Source organism: Neolamprologus multifasciatus, chromosome 10 (genome assembly GCF_963576455.1).
Source record: "Neolamprologus multifasciatus chromosome 10, fNeoMul1.2, whole genome shotgun sequence".
In the NCBI taxonomy this organism is placed as follows: Eukaryota; Metazoa; Chordata; class Actinopteri; order Cichliformes; family Cichlidae; genus Neolamprologus; species Neolamprologus multifasciatus.
This window is the reverse complement of record NC_140448.1, coordinates 15,872,051-15,895,734: the sequence shown is the minus strand read 5'-3', so window position 1 is coordinate 15,895,734 and position 23,684 is coordinate 15,872,051. Positions and strand designations below refer to the sequence as shown.

Genomic DNA, 23,684 nt, shown 5'->3' with positions numbered 1-23,684 from the left:
AATTGTTTCAGATTTACCACAAATAAACTCCTCTACACCACTAGAGGAAAGTGGCTAGATGCCATTTCTTTTGTTGTGCAGGGATAGCAATGGAAAAAAAATATATCACGCTTTGGAAATTCTAGCTTTCTGTCATTTCCACTTTTATTCATCCTCTACGCTTTGTTTGATAGAGATATTTTATTCATATCCAGGGGATAATTGGGGATTATCAACTCTCAGCTGGCATTTTGATGGCTTTTAAAGAACACTGATTTACTTTGAGAGAACCAACAGTGCATGACTAAGTTTAGCTTTATTATGAGCTTTCCAGTATACGGAAAAGAGGGAGCGACTGTGAAAACATTAAAGTGTTTCACAAGAAAAGGAAGTGAACTCAAACTAAAACAAAGTTGTCCACCCAATTAAATCAATCTCTTTTTGTTATGTAAAATATTTATGCGGTCTTGAGTTTATAGAAGCTGCAAGTGTTGCTGGATTTTGTAAAAGTCCTGAGTGGGCTCACATAATCACATTAGATTGGAGATACCGTTTGCGGTTTTTGGTTGTATAATGAGATTTGCTATTCTGCTTCTTTGTCATTCTTGATGGCACTGAATAAAAATGTATATTGTAATTCTTCTGCTCCTACTTGGTTTGCTCTGTATGTAGAACATCTCTCCATAAGACATAATCTTCTTCTGTTGATCTGAAGTTTCTCTGATGTTTTTTTTTTTTTCACCATTATGTTTTCAGGGTGTCGTCTGTACATTGCAAATGCAAGGCTCTCCTATTCTTCTCTGCATTACATCTCAGAATGTAATTTTTTTTCAAATTAAAAAAATGATTTTCCCTTGATCTTAGCTGCACAATTATTATTGTAATTAGTTTGAACAAGCCTCAAAAGTTGATTCTGTTCATCTGGACGTAGCGTTTTCAGTGGGAGAACCATTTCATCACTCATCCAAGTGACTCCCTCAGTCTCAGCTGACTACAGGTCAGTTCCTTGATCATTAATATGCAAATTCTCATGACCATAGTTTGATCAATAGTAAGATTGCAATAATTTCTCATGATTGTTCTTTGTCTTTTGTGACACTTTCATGTAAATTTTGGTATCACTCATGCTAGTCAGTCAGTATTGGTTAATCATGTTCCGTGAATTGTGGGAGGTCAAAATCATGATTAATCACTAAAATGTGATTAATTCTGCAGCCATATATTTAAGCATCTAGACATGGTCAAGACAGCCTGCTGAAGTTCAAACTAAGCACCAGAAGAAGTTTACAGAGAAACTTTCTGGTGAACTCAAGGAGAAGATTTCATGCCACAGGTCAGAGGACATTGGTCAGACTGCTTGAGCTGATAGGAAGGCAACAGTAACTCAAATAATGAGTCTTTACAACCAAGGTATGCAGAAGAGCATTGCTGACTGCACAACATGTTCAACCAACAGAAAATTAAAAATATATAACATGGTGATGAATAATGGTGTGGGGATACTGGCTTGGCACACTTCAGGCCATGAACAATTCTCCAGCACTTTGTTGAATTTATCAGAAGAACTAAGGCAGTTCTGAAGGCAGAACTGAGCCCAGGACTAGTGTACTAGCTGGTGAGTGTGTAATTGCTTGTTTTGGGGGCACAAGAGCATAAATAACACCCTCACAACCAACCCACTGATCATTTCTGAAAACAGTTTTTCCTTTCTCCCACACTGATTTCAGTGTCTTCCTCACTTCAAATGATTAAAAGCATCAAAAGGTCCTATCTTTCAGGTATACTGCACACATAACTAGTCTGGTTCATTTGTGATTGACCAGAATAGGTGATCACAAATGAAGAAATTGGTACCGCTAACGAACTTACTGAATAACAAACCTAATAATTTATTCATATCTTTCAAGATTGGATATTAGAAGAAATGCAGCCACTAGTGAGGGAATTTTACAATTCATAATATGTCAGTGGTTGTGATTAGTTCGGCTGTTAAAATGACAGTTGCTGGTGGTGCTTCTCATTTTTATGAGGTGTGTGAGTGAATGAGCAATGAATAAATTGTTGCATTTCTATTTTTTTTAAATATCCCACATTACAATCCCATATACTGTTCAGCATTGTAAGACATTCATTCTGCAGCCCATTGTCAGCGGTCTTGACAAGTTATAAAACAACGTTTTATCAAGCACAATGCCTTACTCAATTTGTCCCTCCCTCTTCATTCAAACTCCCACTCATGACGGTCTCCAAAATGTCATACTTGCACAAAGTTTAATGTTGTTAAGAGTTTGATGTTTGCAGTGCTTGTTATTTGTGTCTCTCCATTTATCCTTCAAAAGAAACAGTGAACTTTCTTTTCCCAAAATATTGGGCAGAGAGTTGAAAATATTAGACACACATAAAAGAAACACCTGTGCAACAGTCAAAGAGGTGAAAGCAATCATTGTAAATGCGTCATTTTCTGAATGGGTCAGTGCCCTCCCTACAAATAAGGGGAGTAATAAAAGAATCCCAGATTTCGTGTGTTAATCCAGCCGTCTGATTTCAGTCCGCCCTTCACCACATGCCAGCTTTTGGCACTGATTGACGTGGTGTATACAGACAACAATGTGGAACTTTTTGTCACTCCAGCAAACTGATTCAGGATAAAAGCTGCCCTACTGTGGCACTGGTAATCATGGTTCCTAGAATGAAGTTTGGGATCCCTAACGTTGCTCATCTCATGTTATAAAAACTGAACAGGGATTGCTATCATATGGTTATATAGTACAACACAGCAACACTCATATAGAAATTGGCAGTCTGCTTTTAAGCCCGTTATTGCTTGCATACATACAGTGCTGTGAAAATGTTTGTGTCTCCTTGTGCATTTCTGATAGTATATTTGTCAGACTTGCATGTTTCAGATCATGAAATTTTAATATCAGACAAAGATGACCTGAGTAAATACTAAATGCAGTTTTTAAATGATGATTTCATTTGTCAAGGGGGGAAAAAGGTCTCTAAAACCTAAGTAATCCTGTGTGAAAAGGTAATTGCCACCCCATTAATTAACTGTGTATAATCACAGGAAAGCTGAGTTCAATATCACTAGTATGTCTGTGACTTTCTGGACTTCTTTAAGTTTCCTTGAAGATGTTTCACCTCTCATCTGAGAAGCTTCTTCAATTCTAAGAGCAATTGGTGAAGAGTCCCAGATTTAAGCCCTACGGGAATGTCCCCAAGAGAGTCATGGACTCCCTATTGATCCTCCACCTAATCACACAAGCCAAGGTGTGAAAATGGGTGTGGTTCACAATCAGTCATGAACCCTTTGTGAAACCTAGCCTCACCCTATCATGTGATTTACTGAAGTCAAATGGCCCAGGGTGTGAGTGGGCGTTAAGGCGCCTGGGAAGGGATCTCCAAACTGGATAAAAATCTGGGACTCTCCACCAATTGCTTATATAACTAAAGAAGCTTCTCGGATAAGAGATGGAACGTCTTCAAGGAAACTTAAAGAAGTCCAGGCACTTTTCTATCCAAGCTCCTTAGAATATCACTATTCACACCCAGGCCTGCAAAAAGCAACACATGTCAAGAAACTAAAGACACATTAAAATGTCAAAGTCATTGACATCTATCAGTCTGGAAAGAGTTACAAAACCATTTAAGGCTTTAGGACTCCTGCAAACCACAGTGAGAGGCATTATGCCAAAATAGGGAAAACAGTGGTGAACCTTCAACTCATCTAGGAGTTCAGAAAAGAAAACAGAGCAACATCTAAAGAACTGTATGCCTCACTTGCCTCAGTTAAGGTCAGAGTTCATGATTCAACAATAAAAAAAGAGGCTGGACAAAAATGGCACCAATTGGAGAGTTCCAAGGCAAAAACCACTGCTTACCAAAAAGAACACAAAGGCTCATCTCACATTTGCAAAACAACTTGAAGAGCCAAAAGTCAACATTTTGGAAGGTTTGTGTCCCATTACATCTGGTATAAAAGTAACACAGCGTTTCCTAAACACATCATCCCAATAGCCTAATATGGTATTGGTAGAGTGATGGTCTGTGGCTGCTTTGCTGCTTCAGGACGTGACTATTTATAGGATTTTCGGCTCTCTAACTCCACCAGCAAGTCCAACAGCAAAAAAAAATAAGTTTTGGAGTGCATAGTTAAAGTTTGGACTTCAATCTGATTGAGATTCTTTGGCATGCCCTCATGTTGGAAAACCCACTAATCAAAACAATTCTGCAAAGAAGAGTGGGCCTAAATTCTTCCACAGTGATGTAAAAGATTCATTGGCAGTTATCATAAATGCTTGATTGCAGTTCTTGTGGCCAAGGGTGGCACAGCCAGTTATTAAATTTAGGGGAAAATTCCCTTTTCACATACAGCTAGGTTGGGTTTTTTTGCCTAATAAATGAAATCATCATTTTGAAACTGCATTTTGCATTTACTCAAGTTATAATTGTCTGATATTAAAGTTTCTTTGATGATTAAAGTGTGACTAACATGCAAAAAACAAACAAATCAGGAAGGGTTTGGGTTTGTTTTTTTACAGCACTCTATCACAGTTGAAGATAAAGCGCAATAATCAATACTGAGAAAGTTTCACAAAAGGTCAAAAACGTGTTAATTAGTTTGTACCAGAAGAACACAATATGAAAGCAGCAAAACTTACACTTAGATTTAGATACAGTACAAATAAAATGTCTCTCAGGGCTCTGACTGGCTTGTAGTCAATCTCCACTACATGTTCGAATTTTAATAATGCATTGCCTTTAAAAAACACACTTGTTCTCGGAGATAACACTGTGCTCAAAGCAAAAACCAAGCGTTGAATGTGTCCAAGTGAGCAATGCAGCATGTGTGAATGTGTAACAGCATAGGTGTCACATATCCTCTTGAGGTCAGCACATAAACATTCACCCCACATACACGGACACATGCGCGCGCACGCACACAAGGTTTACAATTAGTGTTCTGGTGCAATAGGCTGCAAAAAGTGCAATTCCCCTGTATCTAGGAAGCCCAGAGATTTTCTGAGCAGACATGACCTCTGACTGGGACTATGACTAATAGTGTGTGCAAGAGGGGCAGGGTGCAACAGCAGGTTAGAGCACTTTCATTCCTTCTCAGCACATCAAAGAAGGCAGAAACAGCATACTAAAACAAGTGACAGAGGTTTTCTTCATTCATTCTTGTAATTGTAAGTTAAGAGAAGGAGTGAGAGAATGATTCATTTTCACCTAATTCTTATTTTCTGACAGGAACAGTGGTTAGTGATTTGAAATTACACTGATTCTAATTAGTGGAATACTTATCATTCTTTTGTCACATTTTTCTTGGGCTACTTAATGAAGTAATCACAGTGATCATGTGATTGGCAGAAATGTTTTAGATTTCTGTGAGTCACAGTGGAAGTGATGCTGCTATTATCAAATAACTAAATTAATAATATAATAAAGAGATTTTAAAAAAGAAAACTTGGATCGTACTGGCATCAGTTAAATTATAAGAGAGACACACTGTGAAACATATGAGCCAGTCACAGTATAGCATATGCACAGGTCTGGTTCACAACAGTTTCTTCTAATTTAGAGAGTTTTAGTTCAAAATAAATATTCAAAATTAATTAAAAGACTTACAGCACTATGTGAAGAAGTAAATATGTGGGAAAGCAGTAGGTATTGTGGGGTACTAAAACAGCATTAGGGGGGCCTAATATCAATAACAAGTGCTTTCTCTCTGCTTGCACAGATTTGACATTGAAAAAAGCTGCAGTCTTTAAAACGTTGCAACTTATTCATCAAATAAGATTACCAACAGTTTTCTTAATCTTAAATCCCTGAAGAGTAATTTTCCGAAAATATTTTTCTGAATTATCGGCTTTCACTTGGCCTGCAGCCCTCATTAGTTACACACATGTATCCTTGCAGCCTTTGGTTAGAAGATTTAAACAAATTTTCCAGTTTATTCTTATGATCTGTGCTAATTGGATATAGCTATTTGAAGCTATCATTCACAAAGCCGCATGCAAATGATTCAATTTTCTTTGAAGAATTAATTTATGCATTACGATTTGAGTATTGTGACACAACATCTTACAGGAACAATGTTTCTCGTCTCTAATGAATGGGATAAACAAATTATTTACTGGAGTAATAAAATCATATTTGCTGAAAATTGCCCATTATTTCTGTAATACTTTTTGTTTTTTTATCTCTTGATCCCAGAGCAAGTGTGACGAGCTTTATAATTACTTCTGCTTGGAGACGTTAACCGCTAACCAAACAGATAATATAACGCAATCAATTTAGCCAACTGCTATAATATGTCGAGGCACATTTTGTCTTCTGAGGCCTACATCTAACAGCCCGCACTGAAAAGGAAATAAATTAAATTAGGAAAGATATTTTTATTTGCTCGTGTCTGTTGAGATGTGTGACGGGCATGCATAGATAGATTCTTTTGATTGTAGCGATGTATTTTTATTCATTTGACAATCTAGTTTTATTTGTGTTTTTCACAATGGTCATACTAATTATACATTGTGACTGTGTTTTATTTTCAGGCGACTTTATTGTGTTGTGTGACAAACAAGTTTTTTGTGTGACTATTATTTTTTCACACTATTCATGTATATACTATATATATAATGTTCTTCCTCTACCATGAAGAGGAGCGTGTCAGGTTACATTTCAGTGTGTGTTATACTTGTATAACTGTGTTAATGTGACAAATAAAGAACCTTGAACCTTGAACCTAACATAGAGAAATATTTGCAAATTTCTTCTTAACTTCAAGTCATTAAGGTTTGTAGACGTTTGTTTATTCACGCTCTCTTAAGATCCCACTGAAGCCTTTCAATGTGGTTGCTGTCTGGACTTTGACTGGGCCACTGCAATACACTGGATCACTGTCCTGTTGCTTGATATCGTGTGTTGGACAGTCGGACTCAAATTTGACTATAGAATACCTGAGTTTACAGAGGAGTTTACAGTGGACTCAATCACTGCAAGGTGAACTGTGGCTGCAAAACAAGCCCAAATCATCTCTCCTCCACCACAGTGGTTGACAGCTGGTGTGAGGTGTTTGAACTAATATGTTGTGTTATGTTTTCGCTACACGACTCTGTGCGTTATGGCCAGACATCTCCAATTTGTCCTTGTGTGTCAAAAGGACATTGTTCCAAAAGTCTTGTGGTTTGTTTAGATGCTACCTTGAAATCTGAAACTGTGCTGCCATGTTTGTTTTTGAGAGAAGAGGTTTTCTCCTAACAGCCCTCGTACTTTTTGAGCTCTTTTCTAATTGTCTGCAATGTTGCTCTTATGTTTTTTTGTTTGTAGCATTGCATGCTACTTACCCTCCTAAATCCTGTGGAAGACTGAACCGCTGTACTGCATTTTGATCTTGATTTTGTTATATTAAATAATGTCACAACATATTATGTCACATGTCGTTGTTCATCTGTGGTGTATTAAGGATATACTAAAGAGGAGGTCTGGGTGGACTGATGTATCAACCAAACACTACACATTAAGAAGTTGGTTTTAATTTAAATCATTTTTAATTTTGTTCTTGTTTGGGTTTGTGTGTCCCCTTGGTATCATTCTTGTTAAAATGATATGAGTCTGACTCTTGTTAGTTAGTCCTGACAAAAGGAGACGTGACTGAAGCACATGCTATTGCAAATGTATGCAGGTTCTTTTTACCACAAAGCTTCAATAATACACGAATGAGTCACTGTCTCTATGCGACTTCCTGTAAAGATAGGCCATCCTGTCTCGCAGTTTCTGCCCCATTCTTTAACCTCAGTTGACATTCTACTCTTTCTGCCTTTCCTGAGTGCCTCAATCAGGCTCGATGGATACAGTCTGATTTGTCGTAATGAGTTTGGGGACCTCAAAAATGGCTGGAAATGCATTGGGAATAGTTTTCTGTCTTCTACTTCTTGCTTCTACTATTCGAGGTAATTCTGGATTTCCACATGTTTTTGGGGGGTTATGATATACTGGCAAAGATTAATGTTTATCATTAGTTTTGAAATACGTTTTGGCTTCTGTTGTGACAAGCTGTGTTACTATAATCCTAAGCCTGCACCCCAGCAGACTGCAGTCTATGTTATCAACTTCAAAGTGTAAGTGATTTTGTGTCCTGACTTTTGTCACTTCTAACACTATCTGATGTGTCTGACAGGGATCCATGGTGTTGAGTTGTTCCATTATGAAAAGATGGAAGCTGTAGTGGGCCAGAATGTTTCCTTACCCTGCACTTTAAAAAGTGCTACTGATAACAAGATTGTCAGTATTGAATGGCGTAAGGAAAACACAAAGCTGGGTTTGTACAGCCAATTTTATGGAATCAATCTATTCTGGCAAAATATTACCATCCAGATTGAGAAAAAAGGTAATGATGTCCTGGGTTCCCATCTAAAACTTTCTGATGTGAAGAAATCGGATGAAGGCATCTATGATTGTGACATGGCCACCTTTCCTGCTGGATCCAAAAAGGTTAAAACACAGCTAATAATCAAAGGTAAGAGAACCTAGTACGCACAAAGCCATATCTAAGTACCTAAACCAGACTTTGTAGACCACCCTGGATTTAATATTTAAATAGCAATACACAACATCTTTCTATCTAATGCTGTATTGCATATATTTCACATTACTTGAGGTTGCATCAGAGCACTCAGTCTCTGCCAATCTCAGCAGCTATTTACCGCTCAGCAAATCCAAGTAAGAACGAAAAGAACACATCTAGGGGCTCTGCTAAAAGACGCAGTTTTCTTTTGCATATTACTTATCTCATAACACACGACACAACACACTCTTTTGTTCAGCTGAAGGGATGTTGTGATCACAACAGTGGGAGAAGACATATTACAAAATGTGCTTTTCACATCAGTCAGTCGGTTGCTTTTTTTTTACGTTTTTTGTGTGATCACCAAATCTAATTAATCTCATGCTTTCCTCAATAGATGACATTAAAATAACGTGTGATGTGAATGGCACTGTTGAAGTCCAAAATGGAGAAAATGTGACAATTCGCTGCACATCATTTCCAAATGCAGAGTACACATGGACCAAGGTAAAGGAAGCTTGGAATTTGAAACTGAATTTAACTCTTCTTTTCAAAATAAAAGTTTTTTATGTGCTACATAATCATGCTTTGCCCCAGAATGATGAACTGTTGTCAGAGACTGAATCTCTGGAGCTCTGGTGGGTGACTGATGCTAATGCAGGGGTTTATACACTGACTGTCAACACAGGAAGCAAACGTGTGCGCAAAGAGTTTGTGGTCACAGTGCTAACGACAACCACACGTTTGAAGACAGGTGAGCGTCTTCAGTTCATTGCTGCTGTTTGCCTCTTTGTGTCATATTCAATTTCATCATTTCCCGAGGGCTGGATTAGCAATCTAGTAGAGGGCCCAAGAGACTGAATGACTTAATAAACTGCACTGGACCAGAAAGCTGATACTTGAACTTTTGTTATTATACTGTAGCTCACTCAATTTTAATTTTTAATTAGCTGAAGGGAAGGCGAGAGATTCAAAGGATTGTGATGCTGCCAGCCATGTTATGAGAATGTGGAAGGAACTAGGAATAAATTGGGAACTACTAAAACTAAAAAGAAAAAGAAACTCAATTATTTGCTTTAAATCGGTTGTCCATTGGGATTTGAAGGAATACTGAAATACACCCAGCTAAAACATAATTCAAAAGTTTAAATTTCAATACAACCAAACAGCATGTGGTCTGCCTGCCACCACTGGTTAAATAGTTTGATGGAGTGCTGTGAGCCGGCTGTGCTCAGTTAGGAAAATAATCCCCAGTTGTCTACTTTTTCATCCTTTGTAGATGCTTCTCATGAGAATTTGAATACGTGACAAAAAAAAAACAAACAGAAGCCACACAAACGTCACAACTTACTTCCTGTTCTTTCATTCTATGTTTCAAACCACAAGCACAAACACACAAACACAACACACTGCACACTACAACAGTAGCTCAACACCAGCTATGAATCGTGATATGGGGTAAGAGCACAGTCTGTTGGTCAGATTGGAGTAGTACAGCAAATGTAGGACTGAAAACATCGAAATAGGTCACAATTTCCCGTAGCTCTGAACTAAATTTAATAGAAATGTACATTATCAAACTATGGCATCTCAGTTGTGTCTCATTGGACATCAAACCTCTCTTGGTATATACATCAGGGTAGGCACGGTAGCATTAAAATTGACACTCAGAAGAGAAACTATCCTAATTAAAAAGAAACACCTGTACATTGTACTATTGATATTGCAAATTCATGCCCACACCGTTACCTCATAAATCTATACCCAAGGCTCCAAACTCTAGATACTTGAAATATTTTAGTTGTATTGATTATGCATATTCTCCCGAATGCCAACATGAGCCGTGTTTTAATGATGTATTACTCTTCATTGGGTAATTTAAAGTTTTCGTCAACTATAATTATAATCCCTACTCTTCATGCAGGTTCAATGAATAGCTTTACATTTGGGAAATACATTGAACACACAGCTTTATATCTCATATTAAATACGAGGCTCTGACCGTAAAGTTTGAGTGTTGGCGAGCAAGCAATTAAGTTTATTTCCCAATAGATTGAAGTATGTTGTAAACAGCAATGCAAGCTAGCATGATTCTAATGTGATGGACAGACTACAGATTTCTACAATATGAAGACACAACCAATCTACACAGTACATTCTGATAACAGGATTATTTCTTCTTTCACTGTCTTGACAGTGTCACCACAGGGTTTGACTGAATCAGCAGGCATCAGCCTTACAACATCACCAACCCCCGAGCTTTCAACCCACACAGATCGGACCACCTTCATTGCTACAAATGCTCCAAACACCACAAATGTTACAATCACAGCTGATGAGCACATAACCTCTTTTACAAATTCTACACACATCTCTGTCACAGCATCCCCTACCACACACTCTCACACGAAAGATTTGCTCAATAGGACTGTCCAGAGGACAACAGAATCAGGCTATCCTAGCACAATGTTGAACTCGCAAGAATCGGCCAGTGATGAGACGAGGAATGAGACTGAGGTACATACAGAGCAACCAGAGGGCATTTCCTCAGCAACGCCAGAAGAATACAGCACCACAGGAAACATTTTTAAAAGTCCTGACAGACCTTCATCTGGAGATAAATATGGAGAAAATGAAAATAAGGGTAAGGTTTTAAAACCGCAGTATGTGAGAATTTTTTTATACATTACCAGTCTGCCTCTAGCTCGTTAGTGATGCTATTAGACCATTTGGTGCATTTTCTTTGGGGACTACCAACAAAGTGAGTACTTCTGTTTGTGAATATCAAGGCAAGGTCACAGTGTTGGGAAAAAATTGCGAATTGAGTTTCTTTGCTTTCACCATCTGCATCTTCATCATATATTTCTCAGCCTCCGGCTAGAGGCCTTTCCCAGGTAGAAAACTCATTAAGAGGAGCATCTACTTCTAGGGATGCTGCATGACAAACTGAGGGGGAGGATTGTAAGACACACTTCTCTGCCTTGAGGCAGAAAGTTTCTGCGTTGTAGCTTTACATTTATTATCAGTATTTGTTGAAGTTTTGCTTGGTTTCACCAGAGCAAGACAATCAATATGTTAGAAACTGCAACTGTTGCTGTACAAATAATCACATTTTCCCTTCTCACAATCTGCTTCTTAGATACGGCACCGATTCATCTGTTGTTGGTGGTAATCATTGTTCCGGTGCTGGTATTGATCGCCGTGGCTGGCTTTCTTTTTAGAAGACAAGTTATAAAAACCAGGTAAAACCCTTACTATCTATGCATTCAACCGTCCTCCACACCTGCACAGGGTCGTGCACTGGGTGACCCTCAGTGACCTCAAAAATATTGATATCTATCAAATCTTCCAGTAGACACACATGACCTACAATACATACCTCCACATGCTTTCTGGATTCAACTAACTGTCTAACAATGCCACAAGTCAATATCTGCACTCTGACTCTGTCTTTGTAGGCTGGATTCGCCGCCTTCGTTCAAACCCCCTCCACCTCCAGTGAAGTATACAGCAATAAGACAAAGCAAGACTCTGACAGAGTCTTTTCCCATTTCGAGGTGCAACTCTTTAACAGAGACTCAAATATGAATGACTCAAATTTTTGCCCTCTCTTGGTCATGTTAAGATTTGCAGAATGAGGTTATTTTTACTCATTACAAACCAGTCACAGGACATTTTCCAAATGTGGCTCTGTGTATATACTTTGTGAGGTTTTGGGGGGGGTTGTTTGTTTGTTTTGTATAAAATGCACCCAAATATATCAATAGCTGAAAATGAATGCATATTAAAATTCATTAAACTGACTTTTAAACTGTGTTTGTGTTATTTACTTTTCTCTTGTGACATTGTTTCAAATATTGTACTGCTTTCTCTATATACTACCAATTCATACACAGTGACAGAACTTTATATGGTGTACTTTCTATAGTTTCTTCATATCTTTCAAAGGAATGCTGCTTCTGCTGTAATACTTCATTCATTAGTGTGATGAGGCATTTCCTGCCCAGAAACCCAAGGATTTTCTCTAATTTAGCTCAGTATGTTTAGTTGATGCAACAATGTTACAAATGTCTTAATATCAAAGACCCCTGTTGTCCACAGGTACCGCAGAGCGACAATCGTGATCACAAAGCAGGGCTAAAACCACAAACCACATGGGCTTAATGGCTAAAAGAAACATAGCAACCACTTGATGAAAGAAAATATGAATCAGTACGGGTTTCATAAACATTAACAAGTCAAGTTCTCTGATGTTTTTTTTAAATATATTTTTTAATCCTTTGAGTTAATGAATTGCTAAGTTTTAATAAGCAATTTAAATGGATACTGCTTTATATTTATTTATATTTATATTTATATTTATATTTATTTAGCCATCGACATTTGTGTTTATCTGCCCTGCAGACACTCACGTATGTAGATGTTCTGGGAAACTTTTCACAACTGCCTTTTCTTTTCTTATTTTCCAACCACAACAGCTAAACCACAAAGCGCTACGTCTATGCAAGATTTAAATTCTTGATATATACATAGCATACGTAACAATGCCCCTTGCATACAGCTGACAGAACAGTATAAGTAAATGTGAGCTTATTGTTCAAGACCACATTGTGGTTTTCACCATTTTTCGACTCTTTATTTCTTTTTTATTTTTATTTGATTTTTAACTCTAACGTTGAGAGCAGACCAGTCTGTGTGAAATTCTCTGCTTTCTTATTGTAGATAGTTTTTTACTGTGTTTGTTTATAACTGTGACAAACGATATTAAAGTTGCTATCATTTCTAAACAGTTGTCATGTTTATATTATAATACAGCGATCTATATGAAATTATTCTGTATCCCACTGTAGTGTTGAGACTGCGTGCCTCAGAATGAGGTTACCTCGCTTCCTGTTTGTAACTGAAGAACATTCAGTTTTCAAAGTACCGTGATACCAGCGAGGTAACAGAGGGAGGGTAAAAATAGACTACAGTGTTGCGCATCTCACTGATTAAACAACGTGATGCCCTGTAACCTGAGAGCAGTCGTATCAGACAGAGAACACGTTTTCTTCAAGACGGCTGGAATATGGGTAGGATCTGAAGACCTTTTAGAAATTTTAAAGTTATACATATGTGTTATATCTATAATATATATATATATATATATATATATATATATATATATATATATATATATATATATATATATATATATAATATGTATATTTCACAACATTATTCGTATTTCACATACTTCGTATATCGCTAAGTATAATTCTGTATAATTTGCTATTTTCCAAAATACTAGAAAAATATTTTTCTAGTTATGTTATGATTATGGCAGGACAAAAGATAAAAGTCAAAACTCCAGGCTGACTGAGTTAGTAATCGTGACTATGTATATATGTATGTAAACGTATGGTTCTTTGTCTACAGTAGTTAAGCATGTTGTGCTTGTGGGTACATGGCAAAAGCCTTTTATGTAAATTTGTCAATAATTTCTAGTTGTGAACAAAACTGAGAGGGAAAGATTACTTTTGGAAAGCAAACCTATGACGCTTCGCTTGTAGAAACACATGATAGTTACACTCGAAGCTGTAGACGCTAATAACTTTAAAGTAGCCATATCAGGCTTCAAAGTATGCAAGGTCGTAGTTTTCTTAAAAATTCTCCTCTTCACCATCAGTGATGGGATTTGTCCAACAATGTTAAAGCATCTAATTGTTTTTAGAAAACGTGCTAGAATCATTTCTTTTTCTCTTTGATACTGTGATGCATAGAAAGGGGGTTGTAATATTAATGACAGCGAAAGCAAATAAATAGGTTTAAAATATGAACACTGAGCTCTAAAATGTGTCATTTTTCAATATTAGTGGTTATTTTGTTTTTGTCTCTTAGTTGAAATTCTAAACGTAGCCGTGGCGCTGCTATCTGTGGCCTTGTCGATCTCTTTATGCCTCAATGTGATCTTTTGCATCAAGCGAAGAACTATTTTGTGCAGAGGTAAGGTAATATGTAATCTAAATGTATTCACAGTTATTTCTAACACACTCTTTACTTTCTGTAAATTTGCAACATATTTTATTCACACAGAAAAAAATGGGTCCTGCTGCCCCCACACTTCTGAAGAAGAAACGTATGTTTTTTAATATATATATATTTGTTTATTTATTTATTTTGTTGGCAATGTATTATTTAGTCCAATAGACAACACTTGATTGTAAGTAACAGTAATAGATACTGGAGTATTTTCATTTTATTTTTTGATAAAATTACAATATGCAAATAGCATCACATTGTTTAAACAAACTGTCCAAATGTTCTTTCATATTTTGAAGCCTGTCACACAATGAAGGGCATTATTTTCATGACCTTAATCATCAAGAGCAGAGGGAAAATCCCCACAATCATCATGAGCAACAGGAAAATCCAATCTATGGCAACATCAGCACAGAGAGAAGAAGTGAGTGTGTCTGCTTTCTGACTCGTTTCGGAAAAAACAAGACAAAATCAGTGCGTTAGCATTAAGAAACACTTGTATACCTTATTGTATAACTGTGTATGATTTGTTGATATATACAAAAACATTTTTGGCAAAAACAAACATGGAAAACATGTTTTAATATGGACTAGAACTTAATGGATTAACATGTGCAAATTTGCCTTAATTGTACATCCCCCCAATTGTTGACTTATAATTTAGTTGCCTTGTTATTAGTATTCCGTCCGAATGTTTAACCCTGTAAGACCGAACCCATCAAAAAATAGCCAGAAAATTCTGAGTTTTTGGAACTGAGATGTTTATTAGCCCTTATAACAAAATCCACAGTTTTTTTTTTCGCTATATCATGTTGTGTATGATATATTTTTATTATAGATTTAATGATACACTTAACTTTTTGTTAACAATGTTAATTTTAGACGAATCTGATCATGTTGACGAGGTCTCACAAACTCATGTATCAAATATGATACAAAGGGCATTATAGTGTTAATAAAAGAAAACATTATTTGTGTTTTACTTCAGGTTCTGCAGAGGGTTGCTATGAGATGATGACCATGCAACGCACAAGAGAAAGTAAGAAGGTAAGTGCTGTTCATAAGTTTATTCAAATCTATCTGCAAGTGTTTTTTAGTGGATTAACATATTTCTATTACATGATCCAGTAAAGACTTTGAAATGCCCTAAGAAGACTCTCATAAATTAATAAAAAGTTCATTTAACTCCATCTTTATTTACAGAATTTCCATTAACTGCATAACTCACAGGTTCTTTGAAGTTCCTTTGAGTTGTCAGATACAGTATACTGACGTACTGTTGTTACATACAGTATTCTGCACACTAATGTATGTGAATGACACTTGTAACTTGTGTATATAGTTCTTCTGTCATTCTTACACTTCTTTCATTGATTACTTTATTTGCTGATGATGTGAAAAATATGTTAGTCATGTAAAATTAGCGCGTCGGCTGATAGCGTTTAAAAAATGTGAAAGGATGACACATTATGCTTTTGTGTTGGCGCTACTCAATTAAAGAAAAAATATCAAAATAATTACTGTTTGACACAGTTAGTCGCTTACTTTTAAAACACTCATTTGTTGAGCGCTTGTGATTGTTGAATTTGAACAAAGACTATTCATCATCTTGGCTAAACCTGTTACTGCCTGATGCTTTTAAGAGTGTACTGCTCTGAAGTAAAGAGGCGCGCCAAAATTATTACAAAAGACAAGAACAAAATTGCGAAATTGAATGCAGCGCAATAAACATTTTACCTTATTTCCATAACTGAAGATAAAATTGTAACCAAAAATAACAGTTGATTAGTTGCCGTGCCCTCCTTCTACTTTCTATTTTTGTGATGGTAGGAATTCATTTGACTTGTTTTTCACTTTGTCCTACTGCACACGGTTTGCAGTTATAATTTTGACCAAAATCCACACTAAGTTCAGTTACATTGTTTCTTTTACAACTATTTTATAACCATTAAGGAGAATAAGATAGATATTATGACATAAAATGGACTTCAACTGTCAGTATTTCACACAGTATAATAATGTTCTGCACTGACTATCTGACTATGCTCAAGAAGTCAGCTCAATCTAAAACTAAATACTTACATTTTGTGCAAAAATACAACAGTCAAATCAGTTGAACTGATGCTTACAGAAGTGCTTTCAAAACGGAAGGCAACTGACACCATAGACTCTTTGTGGTCAATAAAGCTGTGAACCAATGAACACAATTAAGCCTGAAGCCATCTAAAAATAAACTCGACAAACTCAAATACATGAGAACATACACAGGAGCCACTAAATAGGATGCAGAAACCGGTGCAGAGTGAAGCAAAACCTGAAATCAATTTTACAATCAATCTATTTTTGTCTGTGTTGTCTGAAACCAGCCTTTCCAGAATGACCTGAATTATGCCTCACTGGACCTGAAGACTGCAAAGAAGCGAAAGAAGAAGCATCGCCATCAGCATAGCCAGTCACAGGGACGAAATCATTTCCCCGAACAGCTGTCAGTCCACCACACACCTCCTCTGAATACATTCTTGGAGGTGGATGCAGACATGGATGCTCATCTTCCGTCCAGAGACACCAGCACCATGGTTTCACACAGCAGCATCTACCTCAACAGTCAACAAATAGCTCAACAGACGGAGGAAATGGAAAGAGAAAAGAATCTGACGCTAGAGAGGAATGTTGGTTGGAATAGTATGCGAAGGCGCGAGGATGGAGGAAATCAAGAGAGTGAAGAAATGAAAGATGAACAAGAGTGTAACAATGGGAATTTATGTGAACAGCTTTCAGAAGTAGAAACCTTTCAGAGCTGCACAGATCCTTTCATTGGTAGCTTTAGCCAGGATGGTCACCAGCACGGTTAAACAAACATATCAAGTTTTACTGTTTCAAACTGTTTTGAACTGAAATCTATCTATCGCCTGAAAAAGACTTTTTGGTTTTTATTTTATTTTATGTGCAAAAAACCAAACTACTGTCTATTACTACAGCTGTAAAATGAAACTACGTCATCTAAAATATTCAAACTGCTTGCAGGGTTGAGCAATTTCCTCTCCGAGGCAGACAAGATGAGGTATCCTCATTGAGCAACAGAGGAAGAAAAGTGTACCTTTCATGCAGAGGGTGTAATAAATGTAAATAAAGCTAAAAGGAAACTCTTTACGTGACATTTAGATGTCAAGGCCCATGTGGAAATTTTTCAGTTTATTGCAAAAGATGAGGAAAACACCAAATCATCACAGGCCATGGAAGAACTCTCACTGTTTTGATGTCTCATCATCATATATTACCAGATGTCTCATAGAAAGGTGTGAAGAAATTATTTCTTACATTTGTTTTCCACGATGTGGGCGCTGGCTATGTGCTGAAAGGGAATGTTTCACTGAAAAACTCGACATGCCTCAGCATATGTGAAACCGCCTCTCGGTAATGCTAAGGGTGAAGATAACATTAACATGAAGATAACATTAACATGACGATAACGTTTAAAAAACAGAGAAGTAAAAACAAAAAAGGGGGGGAAACTTTAAGTGGGACATAAGTGATGACATTTTGTTTTCCCTGTGGGCACCTTGCTTTGCTGTAAATGTCATGTAGGATTTTACACGTCATGGTTATGACAATGGTTGTTACTTTAATAATCTATTGCACATATGAGCTAATTTGCCGTCTGCTTAAATGATTATTTCCCTCACTGTAATCCCTTGGCAGGATAATTTACTGCCCTGCTATCTGCCGAGGGAATTGAGCTATGGAGTGAACTCAGCAGTCAGAAGCCTGCAGCCCACTCTTTGTTGACAGTTTTTCAATAGCTGACCATGGCCTACTTCCCCTCTATGGATTAAATTTTGGCCTTGGGCATTTTGGATGCAACTCTTGCAGACATATGAGAATGTCACAAAAAAAAAAACAACTTTTCACGGATAACAGGCACCGTTAGTAACTGTCATGTATGAGGACATAAAGGCAGTCATTTATACAGGATGTTTTCAAAATTATAAAGTCACGCTTCTATAAAGAATCAGTTGTAATTAGGAGCAGTTTATAATTTAAATATGGGTATTAATCTTAAACTGTAGCCTATTAAGTTGATTTGCACTGGGCATTTCCTAAGTTACTCTATAAATAAGTATGAATTGACAACTTAGCTTTTAGATCTATCTCAATCGTGTAATTGGAAAAAGAGATAAAGCTTTTAATGTGTTCTGTAATCTAATATGACATGATGAGAAGCAAAAGGAAACACACTTATCTTTGCATAGATAAAGGAAATTGTACTGTTTTATACTATACTCTTAGAGTAAACATACACACCAAGTACCAAAGTTCATGACTGGGTTACAGTAAAGTATTAAAGGGACGTTGACAATGCAGGAAATCATTCAACTACGTAACGTCTTCATAATAGTGATTTGAGCATTTAAATTATTATGCAGTCCACAAGAATGGCTCAGCCAAGCTGACGCCCATTTTGGGGACCCTGCAGAGAACCGTGCTTCACTGCTGACTTAACTTTGATCAAGTGGTAAGAAAATTTCCTTGAGGTACATTTTCAAAGGTATTTATCTGTCTTTCAGCAAGGCTCAGCAAAAATCTGCAAAATTGCGTGATGTGGCTGTGAGAAGACAGAAAATACAAAAGAAGATTAATTTTTTAGTTAAAAAAAATAAAATGAAAAAAAAAAGAAAAGTAAAATTAATTAATTAATAGTAATTAAGATATGACATTGGCTTTCAAATTCACAGTACAAATTTGTGGTTGCATAATCACAACCCCTTAACGCCTAGTGTATCGTATTTGATACATACAGTTTTTTTGTGCCTTTTTAAACTGAAATGCCAGATGTAGCAAATACAATACAAATTAAACACCATATATGGAAATTAAAATGTAAATAATTTATAAACAAATTTGTCAGATGGCTCAATAAACTCTCTGTTTTCAAGAAATTTGAATTTTCTGCCAATTGTTTCACAGCTCAAGCTTTAAAGGGTTAATTTCAGCCATGAAAAAGCAATGCAACAATTCTCTTTCAGCTTGTAGTCGGGCATGTGGTTTCTTTGTAAGATTGCTATCATTGTACAGTTTGCTTATGATGCCACATGTGACCTGCAGTAATTGGAACAGGTGTTATTTTTAAGTTGCTTATTTGTTTCATGTATGTGTGAGAGAGAGCGAGAGGAGGGGGGATGAGATGAAACAAAGATTACATGACAGATATGAAATATAAAGTGGGTTACACTGCAGCTTGTGAATTGTGCGTTAAACTTCTATAGTGCATTTCAAACAACTGTTAAAGTAAGTGTGACATTCAATAGAATAGTTCAGTAGAGACAAACAGCTCACGATCCAAAGCACACCACTGAATGTGACTGCGGGAAAGGTTAATGCTGGACATCTTAATACAGAAAAGGCAGCATTTGGTGATGTCCATGGGTTCTGGACGTCAGGTAAATGTTGACATCCATCCTAGTATTAAAAACTAGCCATAATGTTTTTAATTATGTTAGCTTGTTCAATTACGAAATACTTTTGAGCCTCTGAAAATGGGGGATTATGTACAAAAATACATGCAATTTTAAAACAATTAACACAATACTTTTGTTAAAGCACTTATATTAAAGCTAAAAGTTAGCACCTCAATGTAATCACATCTTGATTGTTTGATTTAAAACCCACTGTGGTGATGGACAAAGGCAACATTACCAAAAAAAGTACTTTGTTCAAAAACCTATGGACTTAACTGTAAGTGGGTTTTCTAATCTGTTCCACCTCCTTGTAAAACTGCTATTAGTCATCCAAATTTATTTGGCAATGGTTACAACGGACAAAGGTTGCGATCTTGGATAATTAATATTGTTATGAACGCGTTATTTTTTTTTTATCTTTAATAATAATTTTGCTACTCAGACAGTTACAGGGGGAGGCCAAGTATACTGTTTTCAAAGAACATAACCTTATTTTGTATTATAAACAACAGAAAATATACTCAGATTGTAGTATTTCAACCTCATAATACACAAATTATGCTTAAATTCTAACATTTGTAACTCCTGCCATATGTAATTGATAACAATCTAAGATATTATTTTCAGTACATAAAGTACTTACCAGCAGATACAGTTGCACAAAGGAGTAGCAACCAGAGACCTTAAAAGAAAGAAACAAATTGAAGGGTCAGTATTTTTAAGTAATAAGTGCCGCTGGAGATTTTTTTTTTTTTTTTTTGATTTGTTCTTTTTAAAGGATGTTAAGTTATACTATATTTTTAAGTATTTTTTAAGTAGTGATTACTAGTACTAATTTAAGTAATGAGTACCAACCACTAGTTCTTTAGAGAGAAAAACTAAATTGTAACAAAGTGGTTTGTTCTATACTGAGGCAGTGAAGGGTCATATTATCCACTTGCGGCCTACCTGTAGAGACTGGCTAGCTTCTCGGCTGTTTTTCTCAAACTATGACAAGAAGCTCGCTACGGTACAACAACTCATTTCTGTTATTATGTTTAAATAGCGTCGTTTGGTTACGACCTTGGTTACCTGCACAAACCTGAATAAACCATAAACTTTCAGACAGCAACCCAATGCTACTATGCTAGTAAAATACAGTAGCAAACAGGCAAAGAGATGATGGTAGATAATTTACACCAAATATAATAATGTATAACAAAAATTTAAAAAATAAAATATAAACATGTTATCTTTCACTTTTTTTCTAACCAGCCGGAAATGGAAACTTTTTTTTCACAGACTACGTAGTGAAGCCTCTGATGGGCGGAGACGATCTTCGTAACCAACATGGCAGCGTGCATGTGAATGTCATGCAGTTGTTACGAATTATTCAGGTGCGCTCATTTCAAATGCGAATATTCCGTTGTTAAAGCCTATATGTGACTTTTATCTTGTCGATTTGTACCGTCACCCAACCCAGACAATCTAAAAGTGGGATCATTTGTTCAGTACCGCAGCTGATCACCGCTCATGCTAACACATTAGCTTAGAAGTAGACAAATTTCCATGATGGATCCTGACCAACAGCTGAGAAACGTAAGTCACTTTAAGTCACTGCTTTATAATCCAATCAGCAACACGGCTGGATGATGAGTGTGAGTGTATGTTTTTCAGCTGCGGGATTTTCTTCTGGTTTACAACCGAATGACTGAAATCTGCTTCCAGCGATGCAGCAGCAACTTCAACTACAGAAACCTCACAATGGACGAGGTAGGAAAGGCGAAGATCACAGTTACTGTGTCGGCTACGTGGTGGTATTGTTTGATTGCCGTGTTCTGCGTCTCAACACGTTTTCTTTCAAGTTTTTTTTTCTGTCAGCTGTTCCATTTAGGGGTCTCCACAGCGGATCGTCTGCCTTCATCTCACTTTACCCCTAGCATCGTCCTCTGTCACATCAACCTTTCCCCTCCTCCACTATATCCATGAATTTTCTCTGTGGTCAATGAATTTTCCTCTTTTCTTCCTGTCTACCATCTCAACCGTCAACAAACTTTGTCCAATATATCATCTATCTCTCCTATGCACGTCCAAACCTTCTCTACCTTACCTCTCTAACTTCGTCTCCAAATTGCCAAATCTGCTCTTTAATATACTCATCCGTAAATCTGTCCATCCTGGTCATGCTGCTTTAATGTATTTACAAACACATTTGATGTTGTGTAACATCTTTGACAGAGAGGACTTTGCCTGTGACCCTACCCCAAAAAGGGAAATTTTGTAGCATTCATAGGCCCTTGCTGAATTACTCCTTCAATAAAGAAGCCAGTTTTATGTTGCAGCTTGAATATTTTCAGTCCAGTCAAACCACTAAAATAGTCCCAGCCAGCATGTGGATAACACATTTGCCTACTAATGCATATATACTGTGTGATCACAATATACAGTAGTTTTCTGCTTTCTACCTCTGACTGCTGTTTGCCTTCCAGGAGCGCTGTGTGGACAACTGTGCAGGGAAGCTCATTCGCTCTAACCATCGTTTAATGGGCACCTATGTGCAGCTGATGCCTCGGATGGTCCAGCGGCGGATGGAGGAGCTGGAGAGCAAAGCTGCAGAGAATGCCAAGGAAGAGGCAGCATCTGGAGCTGCTGGGACTGAAATTTCAGCAACACATCATGCTCCCAACACCTCATCTCCATTACCAGCTGAGCTGGATGCGTCTGTGTCCTCAGAACTCAAATTATCAGCTGCCACACCGCTCACTCCCACAAATGAAACGCTAAATGCTCCAGTGCTTGATAAAGCTGGCATTGGACCTTCATATACAGGAGGATTTTCTCAGCCTTCAGTAGCTGGTGGCCAGATTGATTCTGCCAGCTCACCGGCACTGTTTACGTCATCTAACTCTACATACTTATCAGAAGATGCATCTAAATCAGAGAGCCTATCAGGACAAAAGGAGTCTAATAAATAGGGTGTAGTTGATGTCTTGTGACCAAATGAAACCAAATGTCAGCATTTTTTATTTTTTTTTTGCTTTTCCTTAGTTAGCGATAGATGAATCTAAAGTCAATTAATGACCAAGAAAGGCATTATATGTTACAGGTTTGGCACAGTTATCGATCAAAAGCATCATATGAATCATTTTGATCAAAAGGCATGAGGAGGAGGAATGTCATTCATGATAGGAATTTCAATTGTGCAGTAATTTTATGGTGACTTCTTACACAGTAGTGAAAAAATTGTAAAAGGCTAACATTAAAAGGCTACCCATAAAAGGTGATGTTGTTTGCTAATGAGAGTTGTTTGACAGCATGTGTGTGTTTGTGTGCATCTGTACCTACAATTCAATTTTATTTATATAGTGCCAATTCATAACAAGAGTCACCTCAAAGCTCTTTATATTGTAAGGTAAGTACCCGAAACTATTAGAAAGAACCACCAACAATCACGTGATCTCCTAAAAACAAGTGCTGGGTGACAGTTGGAAGGGAAAACTCCCTTTTAAAAGGAAGAAACCTCCAGCAGGATTATGCTCAGGGAGGAGCAGCTATCTGCCACGACCAATTTGGGATCAGGGGAAAGAGAAGAGAACAAAGAGAGATGGGACAAAGGACACACTACAGGAGAAAGAGTCAGAGTTTGGTTGTTACTCATGATTAAATGCAGTTGTGTATAT

General features: G+C 37.0%; 3 protein-coding genes and 1 long non-coding RNA gene across 4 annotated transcripts; 3 read left to right on the top strand and 1 right to left on the bottom strand.

Moving 5' to 3' along the window:
• The first annotated feature begins 7,764 nt into the window (after positions 1–7,764).
• Positions 7,765–12,345, top strand: LOC146509917 (uncharacterized). The gene is made up of 7 exons (XM_085175231.1): positions 7,765–7,934; positions 8,162–8,500; positions 8,946–9,055; positions 9,146–9,302; positions 10,746–11,192; positions 11,688–11,790; positions 12,007–12,345. Exons 1-7 carry the CDS (start codon positions 7,853–7,855, stop codon positions 12,134–12,136), a joined length of 1,368 nt encoding a protein of 455 aa, XP_085031357.1. The 5' UTR covers positions 7,765–7,852; the 3' UTR covers positions 12,137–12,345.
• A 553-nt stretch (positions 12,346–12,898) lies between these two features.
• On the top strand, positions 12,899–18,026 carry LOC146509916 (uncharacterized). The gene is made up of 6 exons (XM_085175240.1): positions 12,899–13,620; positions 14,429–14,533; positions 14,624–14,666; positions 14,869–14,993; positions 15,558–15,616; positions 16,936–18,026. The coding sequence occupies exons 1-6, from the start codon at positions 13,617–13,619 to the stop codon at positions 17,419–17,421; spliced, it is 822 nt and encodes a 273-aa protein (XP_085031366.1). The 5' UTR covers positions 12,899–13,616; the 3' UTR covers positions 17,422–18,026.
• Positions 16,653–21,239, bottom strand: LOC146509915 (uncharacterized). Its single transcript, XR_014876511.1, has 2 exons — positions 20,974–21,239; positions 16,653–20,707 (listed from the first exon to the last, which is right to left on the bottom strand). It is a non-coding gene; the product is annotated as an uncharacterized LOC146509915 (long non-coding RNA).
• A 97-nt stretch (positions 21,240–21,336) lies between these two features.
• On the top strand, positions 21,337–23,283 carry timm10b (translocase of inner mitochondrial membrane 10 homolog B (yeast)). The gene is made up of 3 exons (XM_085175242.1): positions 21,337–21,603; positions 21,682–21,777; positions 22,494–23,283. Exons 1-3 carry the CDS (start codon positions 21,574–21,576, stop codon positions 22,977–22,979), a joined length of 612 nt encoding a protein of 203 aa, XP_085031368.1. The 5' UTR covers positions 21,337–21,573; the 3' UTR covers positions 22,980–23,283.
• Positions 23,284–23,684: the final 401 nt, after the last annotated feature.

Excerpts from the sequence above, each read along its gene's own strand:
- LOC146509916 (XM_085175240.1), top strand. Across the intron at positions 14,667-14,868 it reads CACACTTCTGAAGAAGAAAC|CCTGTCACACAATGAAGGGC; the intron begins GTATGTTTTTTA and ends CATATTTTGAAG. Across the intron at positions 15,617-16,935 it reads GCACAAGAGAAAGTAAGAAG|CCTTTCCAGAATGACCTGAA; the intron begins GTAAGTGCTGTT and ends GTCTGAAACCAG.
- LOC146509917 (XM_085175231.1), top strand. The coding sequence starts at position 7,853 with ATGAGTTTGGGGACCTCAAAAATGGCTGGAAATGCATTGGGAATAGTT. Across the intron at positions 9,056-9,145 it reads CAGAGTACACATGGACCAAG|AATGATGAACTGTTGTCAGA; the intron begins GTAAAGGAAGCT and ends GCTTTGCCCCAG. Across the intron at positions 11,193-11,687 it reads TGGAGAAAATGAAAATAAGG|ATACGGCACCGATTCATCTG; the intron begins GTAAGGTTTTAA and ends TCTGCTTCTTAG.
- timm10b (XM_085175242.1), top strand. The coding sequence starts at position 21,574 with ATGATGGATCCTGACCAACAGCTGAGAAAC. Across the intron at positions 21,604-21,681 it reads CTGACCAACAGCTGAGAAAC|CTGCGGGATTTTCTTCTGGT; the intron begins GTAAGTCACTTT and ends TATGTTTTTCAG. Across the intron at positions 21,778-22,493 it reads GAAACCTCACAATGGACGAG|GAGCGCTGTGTGGACAACTG; the intron begins GTAGGAAAGGCG and ends TTTGCCTTCCAG.